Source organism: Neomonachus schauinslandi, chromosome 15, assembly GCF_002201575.2.
Source record: "Neomonachus schauinslandi chromosome 15, ASM220157v2, whole genome shotgun sequence".
Lineage (NCBI taxonomy): Eukaryota > Metazoa > Chordata > Mammalia > Carnivora > Phocidae > Neomonachus > Neomonachus schauinslandi.
The window spans coordinates 14879646-14903687 of NC_058417.1; the positions used below are offsets into that span (position 1 = coordinate 14879646).

The 24042-nt window shown below is 52.6% G+C and overlaps 1 protein-coding gene across 5 annotated transcripts in view; it reads left to right on the forward strand.

Annotated features, from left to right (window-relative positions):
• The window catches only part of SLC43A2 (solute carrier family 43 member 2), a 38960-nt gene extending 17762 nt beyond the window's left edge, over positions 1 to 21198 (forward strand). For 3 of the 5 annotated variants that reach the window (XM_021704559.1, XM_021704558.1, XM_021704560.1), the window contains exons 6-15: positions 8622 to 8714; positions 10152 to 10285; positions 10370 to 10572; positions 11047 to 11193; positions 13957 to 14095; positions 15458 to 15590; positions 17858 to 17931; positions 19311 to 19434; positions 19978 to 20045; positions 20128 to 21198. In XM_021704559.1, coding sequence (XP_021560234.1) covers positions 8622 to 8714; positions 10152 to 10285; positions 10370 to 10572; positions 11047 to 11193; positions 13957 to 14095; positions 15458 to 15590; positions 17858 to 17931; positions 19311 to 19434; positions 19978 to 20045; positions 20128 to 20470 — 1458 coding nt within the window. In that variant the 3' untranslated portion in view covers positions 20471 to 21198. Of the gene's footprint in view, positions 1 to 8621; positions 8715 to 10151; positions 10286 to 10369; positions 10573 to 11046; positions 11194 to 13359; positions 13372 to 13956; positions 14096 to 15457; positions 15591 to 17857; positions 17932 to 19310; positions 19435 to 19977 lie in introns of all 5 variants that reach the window. The other 2 variants (XM_044921898.1, XM_044921897.1) reach the window with 2 other exon arrangements.
• The last annotated feature ends 2844 nt before the right edge of the window (positions 21199 to 24042 follow it).

Genomic DNA, 24042 nt, shown 5'->3' on the forward strand with positions numbered 1-24042 from the left:
AGCGTCTGAGCTGGGCCATGTGACAGCCTCAGAGGAGGAGGGTGACGGGTCACTCCATGGGAACAGAGCACTCCCTGAGGTGCAGAGCCTCAGCTTCCCCGCTGGACATCTGGACAGCACTCTTTGGTCTGTTTGCCCAATGTCTAACGTTTGTACAACCCTTTAAGTCGCTTCATTGGCTGGAGTGTAAATACCGGCCGGCGGCTGAGGCGGCGTCTTTGGGCCGCCGCCCTGCGATCCGGGGCCTGGGGTTGCTTAGAAATGGGAGTAGATGGCAGCCAACGCTGTGGACGGATCTTTTCCACTTCGTTACTCTGCACCCCCCGCCACCCCGCCGTGTGGGCGGGACAGGGGGTTCTGGGCTGGAAACCTCCCGGAGGAGTGGTTACAAAATGTTGGCAGGGTCCTCAATGAAAAATTTCTCTGTGGACTTTTCCTATTTGACTCACTGAAGTCTGACTTTAAATCTGAGGAAGAAATGATCCCATGGGAGTCCCAACTGTTTGATGAAAACAAAATAAATAGCCTTCTTCAAATACTGAGAAGAGGTGAAGGAAAAGAATCGGGGTACAGCAAGGAAGTGCATGCCCCCTGGTTGGGGGGTGGGAATTTTGCATTTCTGCTCGGCTGACCCATTTCTACAACCAGGAGAAAATCCCCACAGCACCCCAACCAGCCCTCTGGGAGCCTAGGTGCCAGGTGAGCACGATTCCAATGCCTGGAGCCAGTTCTGTCTTTTGGTTTCTCTCCTGTGCCTTAAGAACCCAAAATAGCCAGCTGATCGCCATTGACCTGGGAAGAATTCGCCCATCGGATGTTCTGCCTTGTGAGTTTGCTTCACCATGTGACGTGTCCAGGGGTGAACAGAAAGTGTAGTGGAGGCATGAGCGGGGCTGGACCTGGCTGGGGAGGCAAATGAGGTAGTTTCGGGAGTGGAGTCCCTCCTCCTCACCCCTCCAGCAGTGAAGCGGAAAGGTGACCACAAGGACCTTTTCCTGGCAATGTGTGCTTGGAGCTGCCCGGTTGTTTGGGGTTAGGAAATAGCCCAGCTTTGCTGAGTCTGCTTGTCCAGACTGGTACCTGGATCCCGGCCTACACAGGTTGTACAGAGCTCTGAGTGTGTACACCAGCCACCTTTGGACAAGGCTCACCTCTGGAAGGGGCCTTGTGGGTTTTCCCTGAGGCCCAGGGTGTGCCCCCAGCTGGTGGGCTTGGGAGACCGGGGATTTGCAAAGTCAGTGTGAGGGGCGACACAGTGGCCCTTCTGTCCCTGCCTGCCAGCCAAGGCCCGTCTTGGGGGCCCGTGAGTAGAGAGGCATCTTAGAGAGGGTCCTCCAAGGAGGCCAGCCTGTCGTCCCCATCCTGGAGCCCAGGCCTCTGGGTCCCTTGTCCAGGAGCCCTGTTCCGTGGCCAGGACTCCGGGGTGGCGAGGGGGGAGGCGGGTGCTGCCTGCAGCTGCTGTTTTCCCCTCTGGGGAGGTCACACAGCCAGGGCCTGTTTACAGGGCCACCAAGGGGCTGAGAATGAGTCACCACTGTATCCCCGAGCGAGCAAGGCCGGCTTGGAGGCCGGGTTCTGCCCTGCAAGCCTGTTCCAGCCCTGGCCCATGCAGAGGCAGCAGAAGCGGCTAGGGGAAGCCCCTGGAGCCTGGGGAGGGGGCCTGTGTTCCCCACCTGTGAGAGCAGTTGTGAGTCCAGAGTCAGGAAACCGCCCATGCTGAGTGTTTTCCCCGTCATCTGTCATTGTAGGGCTGGCTCCAGCTTCCTCCTTGGCAACGAAGGTGGCTCTCCCCCTCCACCCAGCCCACGAGGCACACACTAGGGCACTCTGCTCAGTGCTCAGCCATCCCTCCCATCACCAGGGCTCCAGAGTAACCACTCTGTGCAGATGAGGCCGTTTGGAGGCAGAAGGATGGTGAGGGTGGGAGGGAGGAGGAGACAGACATGAGGATGAAATAGGAGAAAGTCCACTTGAAGGTGTGGCCCTGGACCATAGGGAGGTCAAGGGGTGAGAAGGGGACAGAGAGGTCCCAAAGGAGCATCAGAAGGGTTGTAGAAAACCTCTAGTGGGAGAGCAGACTGAATGCTTAATAAGGAACAAATAGAAGGTGAGAGGTGAGGGTAATTGCCTTGGGAACCAAACTCAGGTTTCCAAGAGGCAGAGTATCCCAGTGACAATGCACAGAAACTTGACCCACTTTGAATCCCAAATTTGACCCTGACCAGTTGGGGGGAGTCCCTTGATGTTTTTAATCCTAGAGTTTTATACCCAATAAGTGAGGGTAAAAAGTTACACCTACCTCATAAGGTTGTTTTGAGGGCTTTTAAGATAATACCTATAGTAGGCATTAAAAATAGTTGCTATTATTATTATATGTTATACTAATATAATTATGCTATGTTATTATATATTATTATTTAATAATAAGGAAAATTCTCTAATCAAGCTGCTCCTGGGCACAGCAAATGAGGGAAATCTGGCAGGCATGGCAGCTTTTAGAGGAAGGGAAGGAAGCAGCTTAAAGGATAAAACACAATTAGTATTAACATTTAAAAAATAATTAATGTCCTCAGGGAAATCCTCTCTTCTGTGCTTGCTATTCTTTTGTGACCACACATTGACTATTGGTGGGATGTTTATACTTTGGGTTTCATTGGTCAAAGTCACCCTTGACGTTTTTTTCAGAGGGATTTCATCTGACATAAATGAGAGGTAGACCTGAAAAGCTGACACACACTTTGACTACCTATTTAAATACTTGTATTGGTCAAAAAAACCCCACCATGAACTAAGAAGAAGTTAAAGGACAAACTAGGAAAACATACCTGCAGTACATGGACAAACTGTGACTCTAGTATATAAAGAGCCTATATAAAATCAATATGAAAAGATTAACATCCTCATAGGAAAAAAGGACAAATGAGGAATATAAATGACTGATTTTTTTTTTACAATTTTATTTATTTATCAGAGAGAGAGAGAGCACACAAGCAGGGGGAGTGGCAGGCAGAGGGAGAAGCGTTGCCTATTTAGGGCGTCTGTAAATGACTGATTTTAAAAATTGTAGAAAATGTTCAAAGTCATTAGTAATTAATGTAAATTTTTTCTTTTCTTTTTTTTTTTTAAGATTTTTTTTTATTTATTTTTTTTGACAGAGAGAGACATAGCGAGAGCAGGAACACAAGCAGGGGGAATGGGAGAGGGAGAAGCAGGCTTCCCGCTGAGCAGGGAGCCCAATGTGGGACTCGATCCCAGGACCCTGGGATCATGACCTGAGCTGAAGGCAGACGCTTAACGACTGAGCTACCCAGGCGCCCTAAATGTAAATTTTCTCAATTTCTTTTTTTAATCATGGAAAAAGTTATATATACATGGTATTAGAAAGAATAGTATAATGATCTCCATGTACCCATCTTGCAACTTAAACAGTTATCAACTCATAACCAGCCTTGCTTTGTTACTGTCTCCACCCACCATCCAGACTATTTTGAAGCAAATATCAGTCATTGATTCACTAGATCTATATAAACAAAGAAATGGATTTTAAAACAAGGACGTTGGGGCAGTTAAAAAAATAAAAATAAAGATAAATAAATAAAACAAGGATGTGGATAAAGTGGCAAATATTAAAAATAATGATAACGCACAATGCTGGAATGGATACAGTGAAATAGACACTCTTCTATGCTGCTGGTGGGAGTTACCCATCGGTGTAAGTTTTCTGGAAGGGAATTTGGCATGGAATATCACAAAAACTTAAAAATGTGTATTCCCTTTTACCTAATGATTCTACTTTTGGGCATTTACCTTAAGGGAATAATAGCTGTGTGCACATATGTTTATCTTTAAGAATGTTAATTAAAAAGGACCTGAGTTCCAACATCAGAGAAATGGTTGCATAAATTATAGACCACCCAGATAAGGAAATACCAGACAGTCATTACAAATTATGTTGAAGGTGAATACTAAGTTAGAAAACATTTAGGGCGCCTGGGTGGCTCAGTTGGTTAAGTGACTGCTTTCGGCTCAGGTCATGATCCTGGAGTCCCTGGATCGAGTCCCGCATCGGGCTCCCTGCTCGGCAGGGAGCCTGCTTCTCCCTCTGACCCTCCCCCCTCTCATGTGCTCTCTCTCTCTCATTCTCTCTGTCTCAAATAAATAAATAAAATCTTTAAAAAAAAAAAAAAAGAGAACATTTAAAGGGGTGCCTGGCTGGCTCAGTTAGTGGAGCATGAGACTCTTGACCTTAGGGTTGATTTTGACTGTTGATTTTGGCTCAGGTCATGATCTCAGGGTTGTGGATTGAGCCCCACGTGGGGCTCTGCAGTCAGTGCAGTCTACTTGTCCCTCTCCCTCTGCTCCTTCCCCCGCTAGCGTGCACACACTCTCTCTCTCAAGTAAATAAATAAAATCTTTAAAAAATAAAAATAAGGGCACCTGGGTGGCTCAGTTGGTTAAGCGACTACCTTTGGTTCAGGTCATGATCCTGGAGTCTCAGGATCTGCTTCTCCCTCTGACCCTCCCCCGTCTCCTGCTCGCTCTCTCAAATAAATAAATAAAATCTTAAAAAAATAAAAAATTAAAATAATTAAAATTAAAAATCTTAAATAATTTTTTAAAGAAAGAAAAAAAACATTTATAATATATCATGTAAAAGGGGAAAAATTTGTGAAACAGTATGTAGCGTGTGATCCCAGTTTTATTTAAAAGTTATAGGTATTTTAGGAAATTGATTAAAGGAAAATATATCAAAATAGTAACATGACTATATCAGGGTGATTTTTATTCTTTCTTTATGTATACTTTGTTTCAGATGTCTTACAATGGACATAAATTGTTTTTCTAATCAGGAAAAATAATCCTAATTTAAAATATCAGACATAGGTGTTGGCCAGAAGGCTGTGTAGTAGTATGGTTTGACCTGAGGCTCTACCCACCCTAGGAATCGCCCTGCTGACCAAAATAACATGTTGGGGAGTATTTTCTTGGTGTTGCTAAGAGTGTTGTGGGCAGGGAGAGGCCGAGCAGCAAGGAGGGCAGCTGAAAGGCTCCTGTCCTTGTCTAGGTGTGAAGGCAAGGGCCTCATCCATGGGCAGATGGGAAGTCAGTGTCCTTTCCCAGCTTCCTGCTCTTCCCTGTCCTGGATCTAGTTCTGAGGAGAAGACTCCAGAAGATCAAGCCAGGGTTGTATGCTAGCCCCAAGTCCATTGTTCTCTTGGCCCCTGTCCTAGGTTAGGGTTAAGGCAAACTTGAGCTTAAGAAGGTAGAAGGAAAAGGGCTAGCTAGAACACTGTCTGCTTTTTTAGAGTATTCCCAGCCCTGTTGGAAAGTTGGAGACACTCTTTGTGCCCAGAGGTGACTGCAGCAACAAGAATGTTTTTCTGGCTTGACTTTGCACCAAGTAGCCTTTCTTATACCAGGTGCTTGGCCTCTATCTGCTCTTCTGGTTGGGTTCTAAGCCCACTTGATCCCTTTCTTCCTTCATTTTCCCTGGCTGGAGTGGCATCCCCGATTGGAATGGTTCCCTCCTTCCATATAAGCAGAACAAATCTTTGGATTCTTCCTGGGGCAGATATGACCCCAGAAATGACTCCCCTACAAGGCTGCCTTGCTGGATCAGCCAGCACAGAGCGGCCCGAATATGTGAACTCAGGAACTGAGACAGTCCTCTGAACCACAGCATACCTGGGAAGCAGGTGTGCAAAGAGTAAGATTGGCACCTTTAGGGTTCAGGTAGGTGTTCCCTGGGCACACAGGAGCATGTCACATTTCCTCTGTTTCCCACTGGGGGGAATTTCTCTATGCTTTTTCTCCCTCTTAAACCTTGTCTGAGAAGCCTGAGTGGACAGAGGGTCCACTCTATGTGAGGGCTGGAAGAAGAGTTCTTTGTGTGCTAGGAATTTTGGGGGAAGCCTGGATGGCCACCCTGGCCCCATGCCATAAAATGGTTTATTGGCTATATACTTTAGATTTTTCTTTTAAAGATTTTATTTATTTTGACAGAGAGAGAGCACAAGCAGGGGGAGTGGCAGGCAGAGGGAGAGGGAGAAGCAGGCGCCCTGCTCAGCAGGGAGCCCGATGCGGGACTCGATCCTAGGACCCTGGGATCATGACCTGAGCCGAAGGCAGACGTTTAACTGTCTGAGCCACCCAGGCACCCCTATATACTAGAGATTTATTCCTGTTCCTCTTTAATCCCAGAATGCCAAAACATCGTAAGTATCTTACTCATGTATTTTTTAACAGTGATATCGAGACAAATTGACATACCATACGATTCATCTAAAGTATACAGTTCAGGGGCGCCTGGGTGGCTCAGTCGTTAGGCATCTGCCTTCGGCTCAGGTCATGATCTCAGGGTCCTGGGATTGAGCCCCACGTCGGGCTCCCTGCTCAGCGGAGAGCCTGCTTCTCCCTCTGCTGCTCCCCCTGCTTGTGCTTTCTCTGTGTCTGTCTCTGTCAAATAAATAAATAAATCTTAAAAAAAAAAGTATACAGTTCAGTGGTTTTTAGTATATTCAGAGTTGTGCAGTCATCACCGTAATCAATTACATCAGCCAAATAGAAACTCTGTACCCATTAGCATTTCCTCCCTATTTACTCCCAGCTTCCTCTACCCAAGCCCTGGGCAACCACTAATCTATTCTCTGTCTCTATGGATTTGCCCATTCTAGACATTTCATATAAATGGAATCACACTATAATGTAGTCTTTTGCGACTTGTGTCTTTCACCTATCATAATGTTTTCAAGGTTCATCCATGTTGCAGTATGTATCAGTACTTCTTTTTGTGGCTGAATACTATTCCATTGTATAGATAGACCACATTTTGTGTACCCATTCATTCATCGGTGGGCATTGGGGTTGTTTGCACTTTTTTGATATTATGAAGAATGCTGCCATAAACATTCACATACAAGTTTTTGTGAGTCCATATGTTTTCATTTCTCTTGGGTATAAACCTAGGAGTGAAATTTCTAAGTCATATGGTAACTCTGTGTTTAACTGTTTGAGGAACGGCCAGACTGTTATCCAAAGTGGCCATGTACCATCTTAAAATCCCACCAGTGGTGGATGAGGGTTCTGATTCCTGTGCAATCTTATCAGTGTTTGTTAGTATCTGATTTTTTTATGATAGCCACCCTAGGGGGTATAAAGGGATATCTCATTGTGGTTTCAATTTGCATTTCCCTGTGATTAATGATATTGAATGTATTTTGGCCATTTGTATATCTTCTTCGGAGAAATGTCTGTTCAGATCTTTTGCCCATTTAAAAAAATAGGTTATCTTTTTATTATTGAGTTGCAGGAGTTCTTTATATATAGACATAGTATATAGACACATGACCCATATCAGATGTAGGATTTGCAAAAATTTTCTCTCTTTTGTGTGTTGTCTTTTCAATTTCTTGCTGGTGTCCTTTGAAGCACAAAAGCGCTTCATTTTGGTGACGTCCCTTCCTTATTTTTAACTGTGGGCAAAACAGGCAGAAATGACGAGGGGCAGGAATAGCCAAGTTCAAACTGTCTCCATTCCGCAACAACGGATGGGCTTGCAGGCAGCAGTGCTCCATGATTAAGAAAACCCCAGCATGACTCCAGGCAACTGGGAGAGCATAGATGAGGTCCGTATGAACAGCAGGTTGGCGCTGCTCTGCAGATAGTGATCCTCAATGCCCAGGACGCTGTGGGCATGGGATGGGAGAGCCTCCCAGCATGGCAGTGCAGCCTCTCTGGGGGCTAGTGAGAGAGCCACAAACTGGCTGTTGGGGAGGATGTACTTTGCCCTGCATCTGTTTGAATCCGTGATACGTTGTCGAATTTACCATGCCTGGATTTGTGTGGAGTCACGGGGCGGGGGGGGGGGAGCGGGGGGGATTAGCTTTGAAGTTGTGTCAGATAGGCCCTCTGTGAGCTGATGTGAGGTGTGAGGAGGACCTTGCTGGGAAGAGAGACTGTGAGCTGATGTGAGGTGTGAGGAGGACCTTGCTGGGAAGAGAGACTGAGTCTTTCTTGCCATCGGTCTTCTCAGGTGCCCATCACCCGGAGAGGGAGAGCTCTCCTTGTACTTAGAAATTCAGTAGCAGGAATCCCAGGCTAGCTCCCCTGTCAGCCCTGAGGGAACTGTAGAATTCTGATTGGCACCTTCCAGAAGCCTGCTGTCTTAGAACCGAAAGCAGCTTTTGCTGACATCTGGTCCTTCTGGGACGCTGATATTTTTATTTATACAGTGACACTCTCATCCCCAAATAGATTCTTATTTTTAACAGGCTTGCTCCCTTTGAGGGATGCCTGAGGCTCCCAACTTCGCTCGCTGGCATCTCAATGTAAACCCTGCAAAGACAGGAAGGTCCATGGCTTGTGCCCGAGCAAAGAAGGAGGAACACTCACCAGCCAGGAAGTCCAACAGCTGTCTTTACATCCGGAGTCCGAGTTCTGCATTAATCTAGCCTTCCTTATCAAGCTCAGTCGCAAGGGAAAAACTTCCAATGAGCCGTAATTACCGCCCCTCATAAGATAAGAAATGGTGCCTGAGGATACCCTGATTCCCTCCTCCACTCCCCCCCCACCAGTCTGCTGCCCATTCTCTCAGCGGGTCCCCCTTGCTTCTTGTCTTTCAGCTACCCAACATGTTTGGCGACCTTCGGTCCACATTTATTGCCTTGATGATTGGATCCTATGCCTCCTCAGCAGTCACCTTCCCGGGAATCAAGGTGAGGGTGTGGCCACCTCACCCTCTTGTCCTAGTGTCTGAGCAGAGGCCCCTCCCAAGGCTCCTTCAACCTTCTCTGAAGAGGGAAGTAACTGTGGGAGCTGGGGTTGGCCCCGCCCCACCACCCACACCTGGGAGGATGCACCTGGGCACCACAGGAGTAAGAAAAGAAAACCACTGGGCTGTGGGGGAGGGAAAATTCAAGCATATCGTACAGGGTGTTACCGCAGGCCGCCTTTACATTTCTGCTGTTTCTGCACTGGGGTAGAGAAAAGGGATGGCTGAGTTAGTCTGTCACTGGTCACCCCACCCCCTGGTCTGTTGTTGCTGGGCTGTTACTGTCCATTGGCCAGAACACAGCTCTTGGCTAAGTTGGTTCAGCTGTTTCCCTCGCAGGCAGGATTCAGAGCCTGTGGAAGTCACGCAGGGTCAGGAGGAAGCAAACACCTCACAGTCCACCGGTTCCTAGTCCCCACTCCAAGTACTGTTGTTCCTGCCATGCTTCAGAAGCAGCTTTTCCCACCTCTGGCCTCAACACAAGTCGAATCCCATTTCCTGCGGTACCTAGCAGGGAGGCCATAGATGAGAAGGAGTCCTAGATGTGGGCTGGCCACCGGGGAATCGAGGCGCTGGACGGTGTGGGGCCAGCCATCCTGTGGATTTCTACGGGTTCTCACGCTTCTGGAGTGTGGAAAAGCCCACAAGTTCCTCCTCTACCTCTTCTTGCTGTCTCACTGCTGGTCCCCTTCCCTCCCCCACCCCAGGGGTGGGGGCTGGGCAGCTGTCCGCCAGGATACTGGGGACTCCTGCATTGGAAATAAATGGTGGCAGTGACAACAGCTAACAGCTAACATGCTCGTGTTCAGGAGGCTTCCCACCTGCCAGGCCCCATACTGAGCACTCTGAGGATCCCAATGCTTAGCCCTCACCAAAGCCCCATGAGGGTGCATGCCAGTATGACGCTCGTTTCACAGAGGAGCAAAGGGAGACATCCGTCGGTTCATTCCTTGAGTATTTTTTGGCACCTACCATGTGCACCCTTCAAGGCGCATCAGCGGACAAGGCTAGCGGGTTCCTGTTCTCAGGGGGCTAGACTAGTAAGGGACAGGGAAAGTAATCAAGAAGTCCATAATCTCAGCCAGGGCTGTTCCCTGGGAACTAGTGATGTGACAGTGCCGAGGGGCAGTCAGGGAAGGACTCTCCAAGGAGGTGACATTTGGCCCAGGTTGGAGGCACAGGGGGTTAATGACGTGCCAAGGCAAGCTGGGATGATTGGGATGCAGGGTATCTGATGAGCAGACAGCCGGGCAGGGCTGAGCCTCCTCACACAGCTCCTCGCAGGGAGAGCAGGGCTGCCAGATGCCCCCTGCCCACCTGCCTTGGCTGCCCTCTGCTAACCTGCCCCTTGGCCCTGCGCCGACCCTGCTGTGCCTCTCAGGTCATCTACGACTTTGGTGTCTCCTTCATCATCATCCTCGTGGTCTGGGCCAGCTGCTCTGGATTGGTTTTCCTCAACTGCTTCTTTAACTGGCCCCTGGAGCCTTTCCCGGGGCCAGAGGACATGGACTACTCGTAAGTGGACGCGGCGTCTGCCCCTACCCCCACCCTGGCCAGGGTCCCGGGCAGCACCAATGGACACTCTCCTGTGGCCTCCAGGGTGAAGATCAAGTTCAGCTGGCTGGGCTTTGACCACAAGATCACAGGGAAGCAGTTCTACAAGCAGGTGACCACGGTGGGGCGCCGCCTCAGCGTGGGCAGCTCCATGAGGAGCACCAAGGAGCAGGCGGCCCTGCAGGAGGGCCATAAGCTGTGCCTGTCCACCATTGACCTGGAGGTGAAGTGCAAGCCAGACGCTGCAGGTACCCACCTCACGGTCCTCACCTTCGAGGCCTGCCTAGGATGTTGGCAGGGGGGTCTGCGCCCCTACCCACACGTCAGCGACGGGGAGGAGGCAGCCAATCCAACCTGGAAGCCCCAGCCCCCTTCACTGGGGCCAGCAGCAACCGAGGGCTTTGTGGGTGCCGTCCCACGCAATTGCCACTTCATCCCCAGAGGGCAGGCGGCACCCCGCACCCTGGTTTACAGATGAGCACACTAAGGCCCCGAATGGGTAAGGAACTCATCCAACTCACCTCACACACCTGGGTGACCCAAGTCCAGCACCCACACATTTAACCTCACCCAGGCCCATCCCTGCATCCAGCACAGGGTGATTTGGGCAGCAAACCAGGCCTCCTCTTATGGTCCACCCAGCCCATGGATGGTGGGTGGGCTGTGGGCCACGGGGGTGCAGGCCTCGGTTCTCCTGAGCGCCCTCGCTCTCCTCCCCGCAGCGGCCCCCTCCTTCATGCACAGCGTGTTCAGCCCCATCCTGCTGCTCAGCCTCCTCACCATGTGCATCACGCAGCTGCGGCTCATCTTCTACATGGGCGCCATGAACAACATCCTCAAGTTCCTGGTCAACGGCGACCAGGACATAGGTAGGTGGCCCCTGGACCTCAGTGCACATCCCCACAAGAGGGCACCCCGCGAGCGGTGGTCACTCCTGCCTGCCTGAGGTGAAGCCCCCTGCCTGGAAGGTGTTAGGCTGGGTTGGACCGGAAATAACAGGCCCCAACTGTTCTCTCCTGTGGCCATTAGAATGTCCCAGTTTGGGCAGGGAGCAGGGAGGGAGACTGAAATAAGGACATGTTTTCAGGGTGTGGGGCGTGGGACCGTTGACTTGCGTGTTTGTAAATGAAAACACCGTGCAGAACGGAGTACTCCACCTGAGAGCCTGTTGAAAGACAGGCCCACCCAAAGCCAAGCATCTCCCCGCCCCTGGAAATCGCAGGCTTGGTTCTCGGGGAGGCTGTGTGCTGAGTATCTGCTGGATATTTTGGGGCAGTCTTCGGCTCTGGGATCTGTACCCTGAACTGGGAGGGCGAGGCAGAGGCTTCCTTGTGTGTGTGATCCAGTTGAGGCTTGTTAAATTTGGTAAACAGAACTGATAACGCACATGCCACTTTTCTAAAACAGCACACAAGGTCTTCAGCTGATTAGAGGTTTTGATTCTACAAAGAAAATCAGTACTTCCTCAGGGCCTGAGCTGAGTCAGCTTTAGTCATCCCTAAGCGGGACAAACACAGTCGGTAAATCCTTTTTATTGGCAGCCCCGTTGGTGTGCAACTGTTTGTTGGTTTAATTGTTTTTCCCTAGGGGAAGTTACACTGGGCATCGCAAGGAGTCAAGTATAGTTTTTTTTTTTTTTTTTTTTTTAAGATTTTATTTATTTATTTGACAGAGAGAGACACAGCGAGAGAGGGAACACAAGCAGGGGGAGTGGGAGGGGGAGAAGCAGGCTTCCCGCGGAGCAGGGAGCCCGATGCGGGGCTCGATCCCAGGACCCTGGGATCATGACCTGAGCTGAAGGCAGATGCTTAACAACTGAGCCACCCAGGAGCCCCTCAAGTATAGTTTTTAAAGGGGATTAGAAATCGAGCTTGAACAAAAGGGAAAGATGACAAAGGGCCCCAGACAGCACTGGTCCACTGTGAAAGTGGGCGTCCCGTGGCAAAGCAAAGTGGAGAAGCACGGGCTGTTACGTGCCTTTGCAAAATTTCGTGATGACCCCTGACACGGTGAAGGCCCCAAGACAGCCCTAGAGGAAAAACTCACCTCTTTAGCTTTGTGTTGTCCAGTGATGTTGCCCCAGATTTCTACCACAGAACATTTCTATTGTGTAACACTCCTTAAACGTTGTGGACCGCACTTTGGGGAAAGCTGATCTATCATGTCTAAACACCCTCTATTACAAGCTCAGGCCTGGTGACGTGAAGCCCCTGGAGTGTCCAGGGAAGGGGCCCGCACCGGCTCTTGGAAGGCAGATCTCCCTGTCGCTGAGTCGTGGGCCTTTACTCCAGTTCTCTAAGAAACCTCTTGCTGCCGGAGAGGACTTTTTCTCAACTGTTTCCCACATTCAAAAAGTCAATTAAAAAAAAAGTCAGTTTCGAGAAGTAGAGAAAGTTGGGCCAGGAAATTCAGTCTGCAGCTGACGGGGCATTGGTTTTTCCCCGTTCTGCTCTTGTGAGCCATGGCCCCCGACACCCCCCAGCCAGCGGCTCCCAGGGGGGCTGCTGCAGGACCAGGGAGCTGGTGCAATGGAAGAGACACCAGCTCTGGCTGTCTGAGGGAGACCCGTGGTGTCGGACTTTGGGCTGGGGTCAGGGCGGATGCTGTGCCCCTCCCTCCCTCCCAGAGAGAGCCGTTGGAGGTAACTGAAAGAGCGGTGTTCCTGAGGGGCCGGGTTTGCCCAGTCTTCGGCACCCACACCACTTCCCTGTCCTGGTGCTCGGTAGGCACCGCAGGCCTGATTCATCAGCCTGCCTGTGACGAGGCCCCGGCTGCATGTGACTGAGGACTCAGCACACAGGAAACCCTCCGGAGATGCCCGTGCTGGGCCTTACCGCCTCTGCTCCCAGAAGCCTGGCTCAAGCTCGGCTTCCACCCGGCGCTCGGAGAGTCAGATCTTGCTGGGAAATGGCACGTGTGCTGGGCCCAGAGCTAGCCTGCTTCCACCGCCCCCCCATTTCCCTGTAACAGCCTTTGAGATTTCTGCTGCTAACCTCTCTCCTTTCTGCTTTTTTACTTTTGCTTTCTTGATGCAGTGATGGCCACTGGTAAGCAAGGGGACTGTCAGAGAACACTGCAATATCCCCTCCAGCCAGTCTCTGTTTTACCAAGAAACACCCCTCTTGGCAAGAACTGTGGGTGGGGAAAGGGGCAGTCAACTCAGCTTCTGTTTGCCTGAAAAAATGCCCGTCATAATTGTACGGCTCTTTGAAGATTGGAGCCGTTACATCAGAGCCCCTGTGAGTGGTGCCTTCCTGGTACACTGCTAGAGGCTGGAAACGTAACAGCTACTCCCACATGAAGCCTCAGTCCCAGGCATCGGTAATTTTGTGGTTCCCAGGTCATAGACACTTCCTGGAGCTTCTCTGGGAGGTCATTGTGACATACTAGATTTCGTTAGCCGTTTCTTGGAAATAAGCAGAAGATGTGGAAAGGAGGCTGGGGTGCCTTCCCGTTGCTCCGGCTTTGATTTCAGAGTTTAAAGTCTCTAAGCTCCCCTCAGGGCCCCCAGGGACCCAGGGGGTGGTCTGTGGAAGACCCCAGAAGGGTCTGTAAAGTCTCAGACTCCACCCGGCACCTGCCCCAGGCTTCTGCTAGGGCCTCCCCGTGACACAGCCCGTTTTCCTCCCCAGTCGGCCTCTACACGTCCATCTTCGGTGTGCTCCAGCTTCTCTGCCTACTGACAGCCCCTGTCATTGGCTACATCATGGACTGGAGGCTGAAGGAGTGTGAAGATGCCTCCGAGGAGCCTGAGGAGAAAGATGCCAACCAGTGCGTAGACAGGGCCTGTGCCCTGGCTCCTGGCCCCCAGAGTCCGACGTGAGGCGGGGACAGGGTGGGCAGCTTGGGTTTTGAAGTCCGCAGGAGGCGAGAGCGGGTCGTGCCTAGAGCTACTCGTAAGGGCTTTAAGACACGCTCTCTCTCAGGGCTCAGCACACATTTAAGTGTATCACTTCCTTATGACGATTCTTGGGTACTCGAAAGTTAGGGTATCACTGGGCTGGATGAAAGAAGAGGAGAAGGCGGAGGAAGGTGTGTGTGCGGACACTGGGTGTCCAGCCATTCTGCTGTTGGGACTGCACTCAGACGACCAGCACAGTGGGTGAGCGATGTTGACGTGGTCCTGCTTGCCTGCAAGGCTCACTCCTCTCGGTGGGAGCAATAAGTTGCCACACCCGCAGTATGCGTTGCTAGATCTGTTCATGATTGTCAGGATTCAACAAGGTGCTGGACCCCGCTTTTGTAAGGGTTGGGCTCCAAGATCAGAGGATGAGTTAAATGCCGTCTTCCATGACTCCGCCTTAATATAATAAGCAACGTTTATTGCTGTAGGCCCTGTGCCAAACACTTAACACACAGCATCTCAGTTAAGCCTCACAACACCTCGATGAGGCGCATACTAGGATTATACCCATTTTATGACTGCGGGAACTGAAGTTAGGACTTTGAGTAGCTTGCCTGAGGTCACATAGTGAGGAAGCAGTGGGCCTGGAACTCCCTGTATGTCTCCAGCACTTGGCATTCATGCTTGGATGTTGTACAGTCGTCCATGGGGTATCTGTGTGGGCAGTGGGCCTGGAATCGGTAACGGTGAATTCACAAGGAAATAATTACAGAGAATGCTCTGTTATCTAGGTCAGGTCCTAGAGCCAAGAGATTGTGCCCATTCCGGTTCCATCTGCTGCATATTTGTTTCTCCTTCACTCCCTCCTGCCCCCAAAGGGGAAATCCACTCCCTCCCTTATTTGACTTATTATCTGACTTATCATTAGCTCCCTGCAGGATTTGGGTGAAGTCGGAGCCAGTTCATTTGGGTGAAATCCTGACTTGGGCACACTCCGCTCTCTGCCTCCCGATCGTTTGTGCTCAGTCTTCACTGAGGCAGTGCTGCGTGTTGATAGCTGTCTTCTCATATCCGACCTCTCCACTGAGGTTCACACTCAGTGCCCAGTCAGGAGTGTGCAATGGGAGTGTCCCTAGTGCTGGTCTAGCCCTGACAGTCCCTCGGACATGCTTGCATTAGTCTCTAAGTCTTGCATTGTCCACAAGCTGTTTCTCCTGAGGCCTGACTCCCTGGGAGAGCCCATCCTCCTCAGGGAGCCCCCAACGCCAGTGTGTGCTCTGTCTCCACAGAGGCGAGGAGAAGAAGAAGAAGCGAGACCGGCAGATCCAGAAAGTCACCAATGCCATGCGGGCCTTCGCCTTCACGAACCTGCTGCTTGTGGGCTTTGGGGTGACCTGCCTCATTCCCAACCTGCCTCTACAGGTGGGTGTGGGGTGAAGGAGGAGGCCAGGTGGGGTATGGGACAATGAGACTTAAAGGTACCTGATGTGTCATGGAAGCCATCCACAAAGACAGGGGTGACTTTTCTTTTTTTTTTTTTTTTTAAGATTTTATTTATTTATTTGAGAGAGAGAGAATGAGAGAGAGCACATGAGACAGGGGAGGGTCAGAGGGAGAAGCAGACTCCCTGCCGAGCAGGGAGCCCCATGCGGGACTCGATCCAGGGACTCCAGGATCATGACCCGAGCCGAAGGCAGTCGCTTAACCAACTGAGCCACCCAGGCGCCCGACAGGGGTGACTTTTCATTCATTTAATCCAACCAAGCAAGCAACCAGCCCACTGTTACTTACCAAAGGTTTCTTACCTGCCAGGCTCTGTGCTTGATGCTGGGAGTGAGCTCCAAATGAAACTGGGATTACCTTTCACAGAAAACTCTTCTCTGTGAAGGGGTATCATTCTTCATGGCCTTTTGGGCATCTTGCATGCCATGAACACCACCATCATACCATTTCCTGGAGCTATATGGGGGAGTTGTATGGCTACTTACTTTGCATTTGTCCAAAGAGGTCTGGCCAATCTATGGCCTCGGTGGGACCATCTGCTTCTCCGGTACAAGAGTGCCTACAGGGTATCTGTGTTGTAGAGGGTGGGAAAGATGGTGACGATCACTTGGCATCAGGGTTCAAAAGCTTAATTCCTTTACACAAGATTTCTGATGCTTTTGAAACCTGACTTTTGGCAGAGATTGGGAGCAAAGTAGATTTTGTCATCTGCCCAGCTCTACCTTTAGGTCCATTAAAGTGTTCTGGTGCCAATCCCCAAGGTAATGGATACTCAAAACTCATCATTTCTTACTTATTTTACTATGTTTTAGTATTATCTGTGCTCTGGAGATTTTTACTTCTCATATGGTATTGGTGGGCCTACTGCATGATGGCGCATCACCGCGAATCTCTGTCCTCATGAACTTTGAAGGGTCATGAGTGATGGTGTTGCTTCCACATGAATTAGACCAAGTCCAGTTACTATCTTGGGCCAGGTCCAGAAGGAAAGTGAGAGTCTCTTCTTTTTTACAAGTGGCCACACGTTGAAGTACATTGAACACCCAGGTGTGCACCACCCGTGGGTACTATCCCGTGTATGTGCTGACGCTGTCTATGCAGACCAGAGTAAACCGTCGGAGGCTTGTACTAGTTCCTGGTGAGAGTGTCCTTGCATCCATGGTGCCCCCCAGCTTCCCGGTGGCTGCCCTCTCTACAAGACCGGCAGATCCTTGTCTTGACCACCTTGTCTGATTGAGGGGCAGTGCTCGGTAGGGATAGTCATCTGCTTTCTGTTTTGCTTAGTTCTCGTTGAAAGAGGAGTTCTGCAGAGGCAATAAGACGAAGGAAGTGGGAAGGGGGAGCCCGCACTGGTATGCGCATGCACAGAGGGGCACAGCCCTCTTTCAGCACTGCAGAGAGCAGCCCCTGCCCCCTCCGCCGCCCACATTCCTGGGAACAGGTCCTGGCTGCTGAACAGGACGGCAGGGCTGTGTGCAAAGGGCAAACAAAGGGTCCTAGTGGCAAGATGGTCAGCTCTCGTGCTTCTCAGGAATCATTTACAAGTGCTTCTTAGAGCTTGCTCAGCCTACCAGCGGTGGCCTTTTTGAGAAGCTGAGCTTAACTTGGGAGGGGAGAAGGAAAACTAGCTGCCTATAGGGCCTGGATGACCAGGCACAGAGACCTCTGGGCACAAGTCTCAGATCAGCAAAGGTAGGAGATCAAGTCATGATTAATGACCTATTTAGTGCTGTGTCGATACACACAGAACGACCGATCCTTGGTGGAGGCAGGAGGAGCCTTTACTCGATGTTTGCCAATTTCCATGGTGCAAACGCTTCCATCGTGGCTGATCGTGAAAGCCCCGATTGTGGAGTTGGACAGAGATTGGCGGTGACGCGCCGTCATGCAATAGTCCCACCAATGCCACACGAGAAGTAAAAACCTCCAGAGCACAGATACTAGTAAAACATAGTGCCATAATTCGGGGATGAGTTTTGAGTATCCATTACCTTTTTTGAATATAACTTAATTGTAAGTTTACAAATTTAATTTTTAGTCATGACTGTCTTTAATAGCTGGCTCACGAAATTCCTGAAAATTCAGGAACGGGCCCTGGAGACCTGGTGCTCACCCACGCCAGGTTGCCAGCGCTCCCATTGCTCAGGACCTCCGAGGACCCTCACGCTCTGCTTTCCCTCTCTCAGATCCTGTCCTTCATCCTGCACACGGTTGTGCGAGGATTCATCCACTCTGCTGTCGGGGGTCTGTACGCAGCTGTGTAAGTGTCCATTGCTGTGGGTGGCCTGGCGCCCGTGGTAAGGGAATGGCCTGGGGGAGGCTCGTGGTGGGACTGAGGTTCCAGAGAGGGCCAGCCGGCCATCTGGGCTCATCTTGTATCGGGGGACGGGTACCAGGACTCCTGTTGGCTGTGTCAAGGGACGGTCATGGCTGGCGAGAAGTGGGTCGGCGGGCAGACGGCTGGGTGCCCACAGGCCTTGGCATCTAACACGAAGTCAGCTCCCCAGCCAGGGGCCGTGCTCCTGTGTAGCTCGCTGTTGCCTCGGGGCTACCGCTCAGCCGCGTCCTGGGACCGCCCCTGGCTGCCCACGGGAGGGGCAGGGGTGGGCTTGGCTGCCCTGGAGCTGAGTGTCGATGTTCCGATGACCCCCAGCAGGGGCAATGACATGGGTAACTGAGCCCACAATGTGTCAGACTGTTCTCACCCTGAGTCTGAAAGGGCCTGGTTCCGCCTATCGCCTTCTCATTTGGCCAAGGCTAAGATGAAACCTGCCTCCTTTTCCAAGAGGCCACACGTGCAGAAGGAACCACCACAGCTGCTCTTCCCCCTTGGGTTGGGGCTTGGCTCAAAAATGGAACTCATGGGGTAGCGCCCGGCTGGCTCAGTCGGTAGAGCGTGCAACTCTTGATCTCAGAGTTGAGTTTGAGCCCCACATTGGGTGCAGAGATTACTTTAAAATCTTAAAAAAAAAATGGAACTCAGACACCATCTGCTGTGTCTCTGACCAAAGACTGGTTCGTTCGTTCCTCGCTGGGAGCCCCTTCCCGCCTCTGGGGCCGCAAAGCCGCAAAGCCTGACATTCGCTGAGGTTTTGTCAGAATTCTGTCCCCCTTCCAGCAGCATCCCACGGGGGTCATCCCAGGTCTGCATGTCGTCCCCCACTGCACCCAGTGCCAGGAGGAAGTTGCTGCTGCCTTGGCAGAGTCAGAGAGGCCACCGAGAGCATGATGCTGAGTTTCCGCGATTACACAACGCTCCTCTCGACGAGGGCGTGGCCGAGCCAGGGCCCGCCTCCAGCCTGCTCCCCGGGCCCGGTTCCCAGACTCCCGCTGCCACCACTCCTTCCACTCAGCCCGGCCAGACACCCATGGACCTGGGGCACACCCGGGTTGGGTGGGGTCCTCCAGAATCTGGGGTCTCACACTGGTCTGAAAGAGCAATTCACAGTCACAAACTGCTTAGCAGAAATGAATCCACGGCAGGCCCCCCACTGTTCTCTCAGGCGGCTCCTGCCTCTGCTCCGGCGCCAGACGTGCAGCCTGGAGGCCCAGCACCCCTGGGGCCAGGCCGAGGCCGAGGAGCATTTGGAAAGCCCACGAGTGGCACCTGTGGTGACAGGTCCCCTATCGTCCTGGCAGGTACCCCTCCACCCAGTTTGGCAGCCTCACAGGACTGCAGTCACTGGTCAGTGCGCTCTTCGCCCTCCTGCAGCAGCCCCTGTTTCTGGCCATGATGGGTCCCCTCCAAGGAGACCCCCTCTGGGTAAGAAGGGTCTGGGGCTGTGGGCTATGGGCATCTGCCCCACTCTGCGGCCTCCGAGCTGGGAGGCATCCCTCAGGAGCTTCCAGAGCCCCAACGGCGGGCAAGTTGGGACTTCAGTTAGGATCGATTCAGGGTCCCCTGGTGACTGGTGGCTGGGCAGGAGGAGAAAAGTATCCTTTCTGGACCTGATTTTGGGGTGGCCCTCCCACCAGGGGTTGGGATTCCTAACCAGGCACGGTGAGCTTGCCCCAGTCCTGGTCCCATCCCTGGATGTTCACGTCAGTAGGTCAGAGGTGGGGGCCTGGGCCCTGAGGGCTTCCTAGCGGCCATGGACACTGGGAAACTCTGACGCTGGAATGTGGAACAACGGGCCCTTAGATGGCTTGAACCTTCCAGTTTCAGTTTTTCCTTTCTTCTCCTGTGACCTCGCCTTTTCCAGACATGAGTGTGGGGAAGGGTCTTGAGCCGGGCTCTGCGAAAGACCACAGCTCCTGCCCCGTCCCCTGCCTCACGTGATGGCAACTCTCATTTCGGCTTCTCCAGGTGAACGTGGGGCTTCTCGGCCTGAGCATGCTGGGGTTCTGCCTCCCCCTCTACCTCATCTGCTACCGGCGCCAGCTGGAGAGGCAGCTACAGCAGAAGAGGGAGGACGACAAGCTTTTCCTCAAGCTGAACGGCTCCTCCAACCGGGAGGCTTTCGTGTAGCGCCCACCACCTCGGAACTGTGGCCTCCTGCCCTTGCTTCAGTGACTCACCAGTGTCCTTCTCCCCATCCCAGAGGACCTCCGTGCACCCTCAGGATCCTCTCCTTCACATTTTGGAGGCCATGCTCCCTCCCAGGGCCCTGGTCCTTCCTCGGAGCTGTGCAGTGGAAGGACGGGAGAGGGCCCGGATGTGCGATTTTCCTACTGCTGGAAGCAAGGGCTGCCGTGGGCTTTGCTCTGCCACCCTCGAGGGGCCCTGGGGCCTTGAGGCTCCGTGGTGCCTTCAGGGGGAGCAAGGAGGACCCCCCCAGCAGGCAGGCTCTCTCCCTTAAGTGTCTGGATTCTGCCTCTTGCCAAAGCAGTGGGGTCTGCCATCTACTGCCTGCCACCTGCCTCTCGGCTGCATGCCCACTGGCCACACCTGCCCAAGGACAAAGTCTTGCGCTGTCTGCTCCCCCTCGCCTGGCCCCTCGACCTCCTCCCTTGGCCAGTCTGAGGCTGCCTGAGGAAGGAAGGACCCGCTTCCTGTTGTTGGTGCTAACTCCTTTGTAATTCCAGCCCCCTGTGGCCTGTCCATGACCTGGCCTCCTGTTACAGGCCTGTGGAGAAGCCCCCCCTGGCTTAAAGCCTGGGGAGGGGATGGAGGACTGGATAGCCAGGCACCGCTCAGGGGCCAAGGACAAGGCTGATTAGCAGTCCCTCACCTCCTCCCTCAGGGCGAGGAGCAAGTTTCCACTGCCCCCTTCCATCCAGTCTGTGACCTGAAGGGAATTAAAACAGCACCAACAGGGCACCCGCTACACACAGCTGTTCGTATGGGGGTGGAAGTCAGGCTGTTGCCGACAGACGGAGGGCCGGGCCTGACTGGGGAGATGGATGGTGAGGGGCCTCGGGGTGCGTGCACGTGTGGGATGTGTGAGAGATGTGTGTGGGGTGTCTGCCCTTATCCTCCCGGAGGCGGCCTCGCTCTGGACCTGGAGCTTGTCTGAGGCTGCGGGGTTGTGGCGCCCCCTGCCGGCAGGCTCCTCCAGGGCCCTGGAGCTGTTTACGTGAGAGAGGCCCCTGTCCTCTGCCAGGCTGGCCTGGCTGTCCAGCCACCCGCCGCCTGACTGCCCCCAGAAATGTGTCTGAGACTTCCTGGGAGTGCACAGCAGGGCGGGTTGATTTTTAGGTCTATACTTTTGGGTCTTTTAAGTTTTACCAGACTCCTTTTTATAAAGCAATAAATCCATTTTCCTCCTGGGAAGGGATGCCCCTGCTAGCATTTCAGTTAATGGCTACACGTGCCTGTTTTGAGCTTGAGAAGAAAAGGCAAGACAAGATTTTTCTGCCACTGACCAGCCCCAGTCATACCCAGTCGCTCCCCGTCTCTCTGGGTGATTGCCATCTTGGGAGCTGCCCTGGGCCAGAAGAAGACCTTACTCCCCGAGCTCAGCCCCAGACAAACTGGGCTTGTGCAGACATTTTAGAAGTGGGGGCCACCCCTCCTCTGCTGTCTATCCCAGCCAAACAGCGAATCCTGACCCTTTCCATCCCCTACTCAGATGTCCTACTCCTGGCTCAACCGCCCTGAGGGTTCCTCCTGAGCTCAGGACAAAGGGTGACACCAAGAGAGTCTTGGGCTCCAAGAGGCAGAGGCCGAATGCGGTGAGGGGAACTGGCAGAGAACAGGAAGGGACAGACCCAGGCCCAAATTTGAGCTCTGCATGAACGGTTGAGCACCTTGAACACACCTCATTTCCCCAGGCTTCAGTCCAGTCCGCTCAAACATTAAAAAGCAAAAAGCGTTTGTTTAAAACAAACATTTTTAAAAAGGAGAGAGAACCTAGATCAACATTTCCCAAACCATTCCTCAGAGCACTGGTTCCTATAAGATGTTAATTAGTCTCACTTAAAAACAAAAACTTTCGCGGTCAGGGGCGCCTGGCTGGCTCAGTCAGTACAGCATGTGACTCTTGATCTTGGGGTTGTGAGTTCGAGCCCCACGTCGGGCATAGAACTTACTTTAGAGAAAAGAAAGAAGATGGTCAAATCTGGGAAACGCGGGGTTAAAGTCAAGCGTGTTTTCTTACAGCAGCAGGCACTTGCTGCACCCGGCCACCCAGCGGTGTGTTCCCGGTGGGGGGGTGGGGACCGGAGGGCCCCAAGAGCAGGGGCGGTGTGCTGCAGAGGGAGCATGGGTTTTAGCGGCCGCAGCCGGCCTCCACGCGAGGCCCAGTGGCCGCCTGCGGCAGGAACACCTCTGGCGCTTGTTAGAAATGTGACCGCCAGCTGTTACGTCTGGCCTAGTCTACATTCGGCTAAGCCCTGCCTGGCCATCCTGTGCCCCCAAACGTTGGAGACCTCATTCTGCTCTGACCGTAGGGAGTTGATGGGTTACATATTTTCCTGTTACCATCCTTGCATCATGATAACAACCGAGGAGTTAGACACCATCCCTATTTTATAGCTGGAGAACTCGAGGCCCAGAGGGTACAGTCACTTGCTCAAGATTAGAGCTGGTACTCAGAGGCTTCGGAAGTCATCAGAGAATCCAAAGCCCTCCAGACCAGGACATTCCATTCAGAGCTCCAGCCCCAGGGCCCACCTGGCCCTTGGGAGCAGGGCCAGCAACAGCCCCAGGGAAGGGAAGCAAAAAGCCAGGCATGGTCTCCATTTCCTCGAGCCAAGAGCTTCCTTGGAGCAGGGGTTGAGCTCTACTTCATAGAGTCGTGTTGGCTGATGGGTGCTTGGGGGAGCAAATCTCCCCCAACCCTGAAAGGAGTGCCCTGGGAGGGGACGGGACCACGGGCTGGTCAAAGGCGGTGGGCATCAAGGGGCCACAGACCTTTGTCTCCACTTCCCCTCCCCGCTTTCTTCAGGCTCCCGGTGGGAAGGAACAGGAAGTGATACCTGGAGTGAGGTCAGAGTGAGGAAGGGGGCTGGGCCACCCTAGGGAGCATTGTCAGGAGTCCCCTCCTCTCTAGTCTCCCTGGACTCTTGTCTAGGAGTCTAGTCATTCCTTTGTGGTTGGCTCTCTCCAAACCCTCCTGGGGGAAGGTTCCAACCCTCCTAAAGGCCACAGGTATGGTTGCAGGCCCCTGGGGGTCCCCTTCTGTTTCGTTCTTTCTTCTTTCCCGCTTGTATCCGGAATTGGCCTGGTCAAAAGAACGTCTGCTCCAGCCTTCCTCGTCATGGCCCTGGGCTATGTAGTCTGAGGGGACATCTACCTGCCCTGGGCCCCAAGGACCCTGAAATGGGGACACACCTGATACTGGGGGTACATAGGCGGGACTGCCCCAGGCAGCAGCGTGAACACATTCAGCCCAGTGGAGTTTCTGATGCACTTGCATGTCAGCCTATGTGAGTTTGAGTGACTACGTAGGGGGGTCGGGGAGGGGGTGGTGCAGACAAGCAGTTGGCACTTTGTGGTGAGGGGCTCCTGTCCGAGAACTCTGAGAAGTCCTCTCCATGAGGTTGGGCTTCGGGGGGCTATTTAAGCACCAGCTCCCCTCCCTCTGAAGGAGAATACAATGGCTTCTCATGGGCTCTTGGGGTGGTGAGGAGCCTTATCTGTACCAATTACCAGGGGCCCAACTCAAGGGACATATAAATGGTGGGATTATGAGGACTTGGAGCCCGAGACCCCAAAAGTGAAGGAGTTGGTTTTCCATAGGCGGCTGCTGCCCACCGCCAGGGTTGCGGATAGGTCAGGGAGAATAGGTAGGCTCTGTGAGCCTGTTTCCACCCGTGCCCTAACTTCCCCAAGCCCTGGGGTGAGGATGTGGTGCCAGGAAGGAGGTGTGGCATCGTCCCCAGGGGTGGCTGTCCACGGGGCAAAGCTCTGTCTGTCCGCAGGGAGCCACTGCCTGTGCCCCTGGGTCTCTGCAGGCCGCATGCCCACCTTTGAGTTAGTCATTCTCAG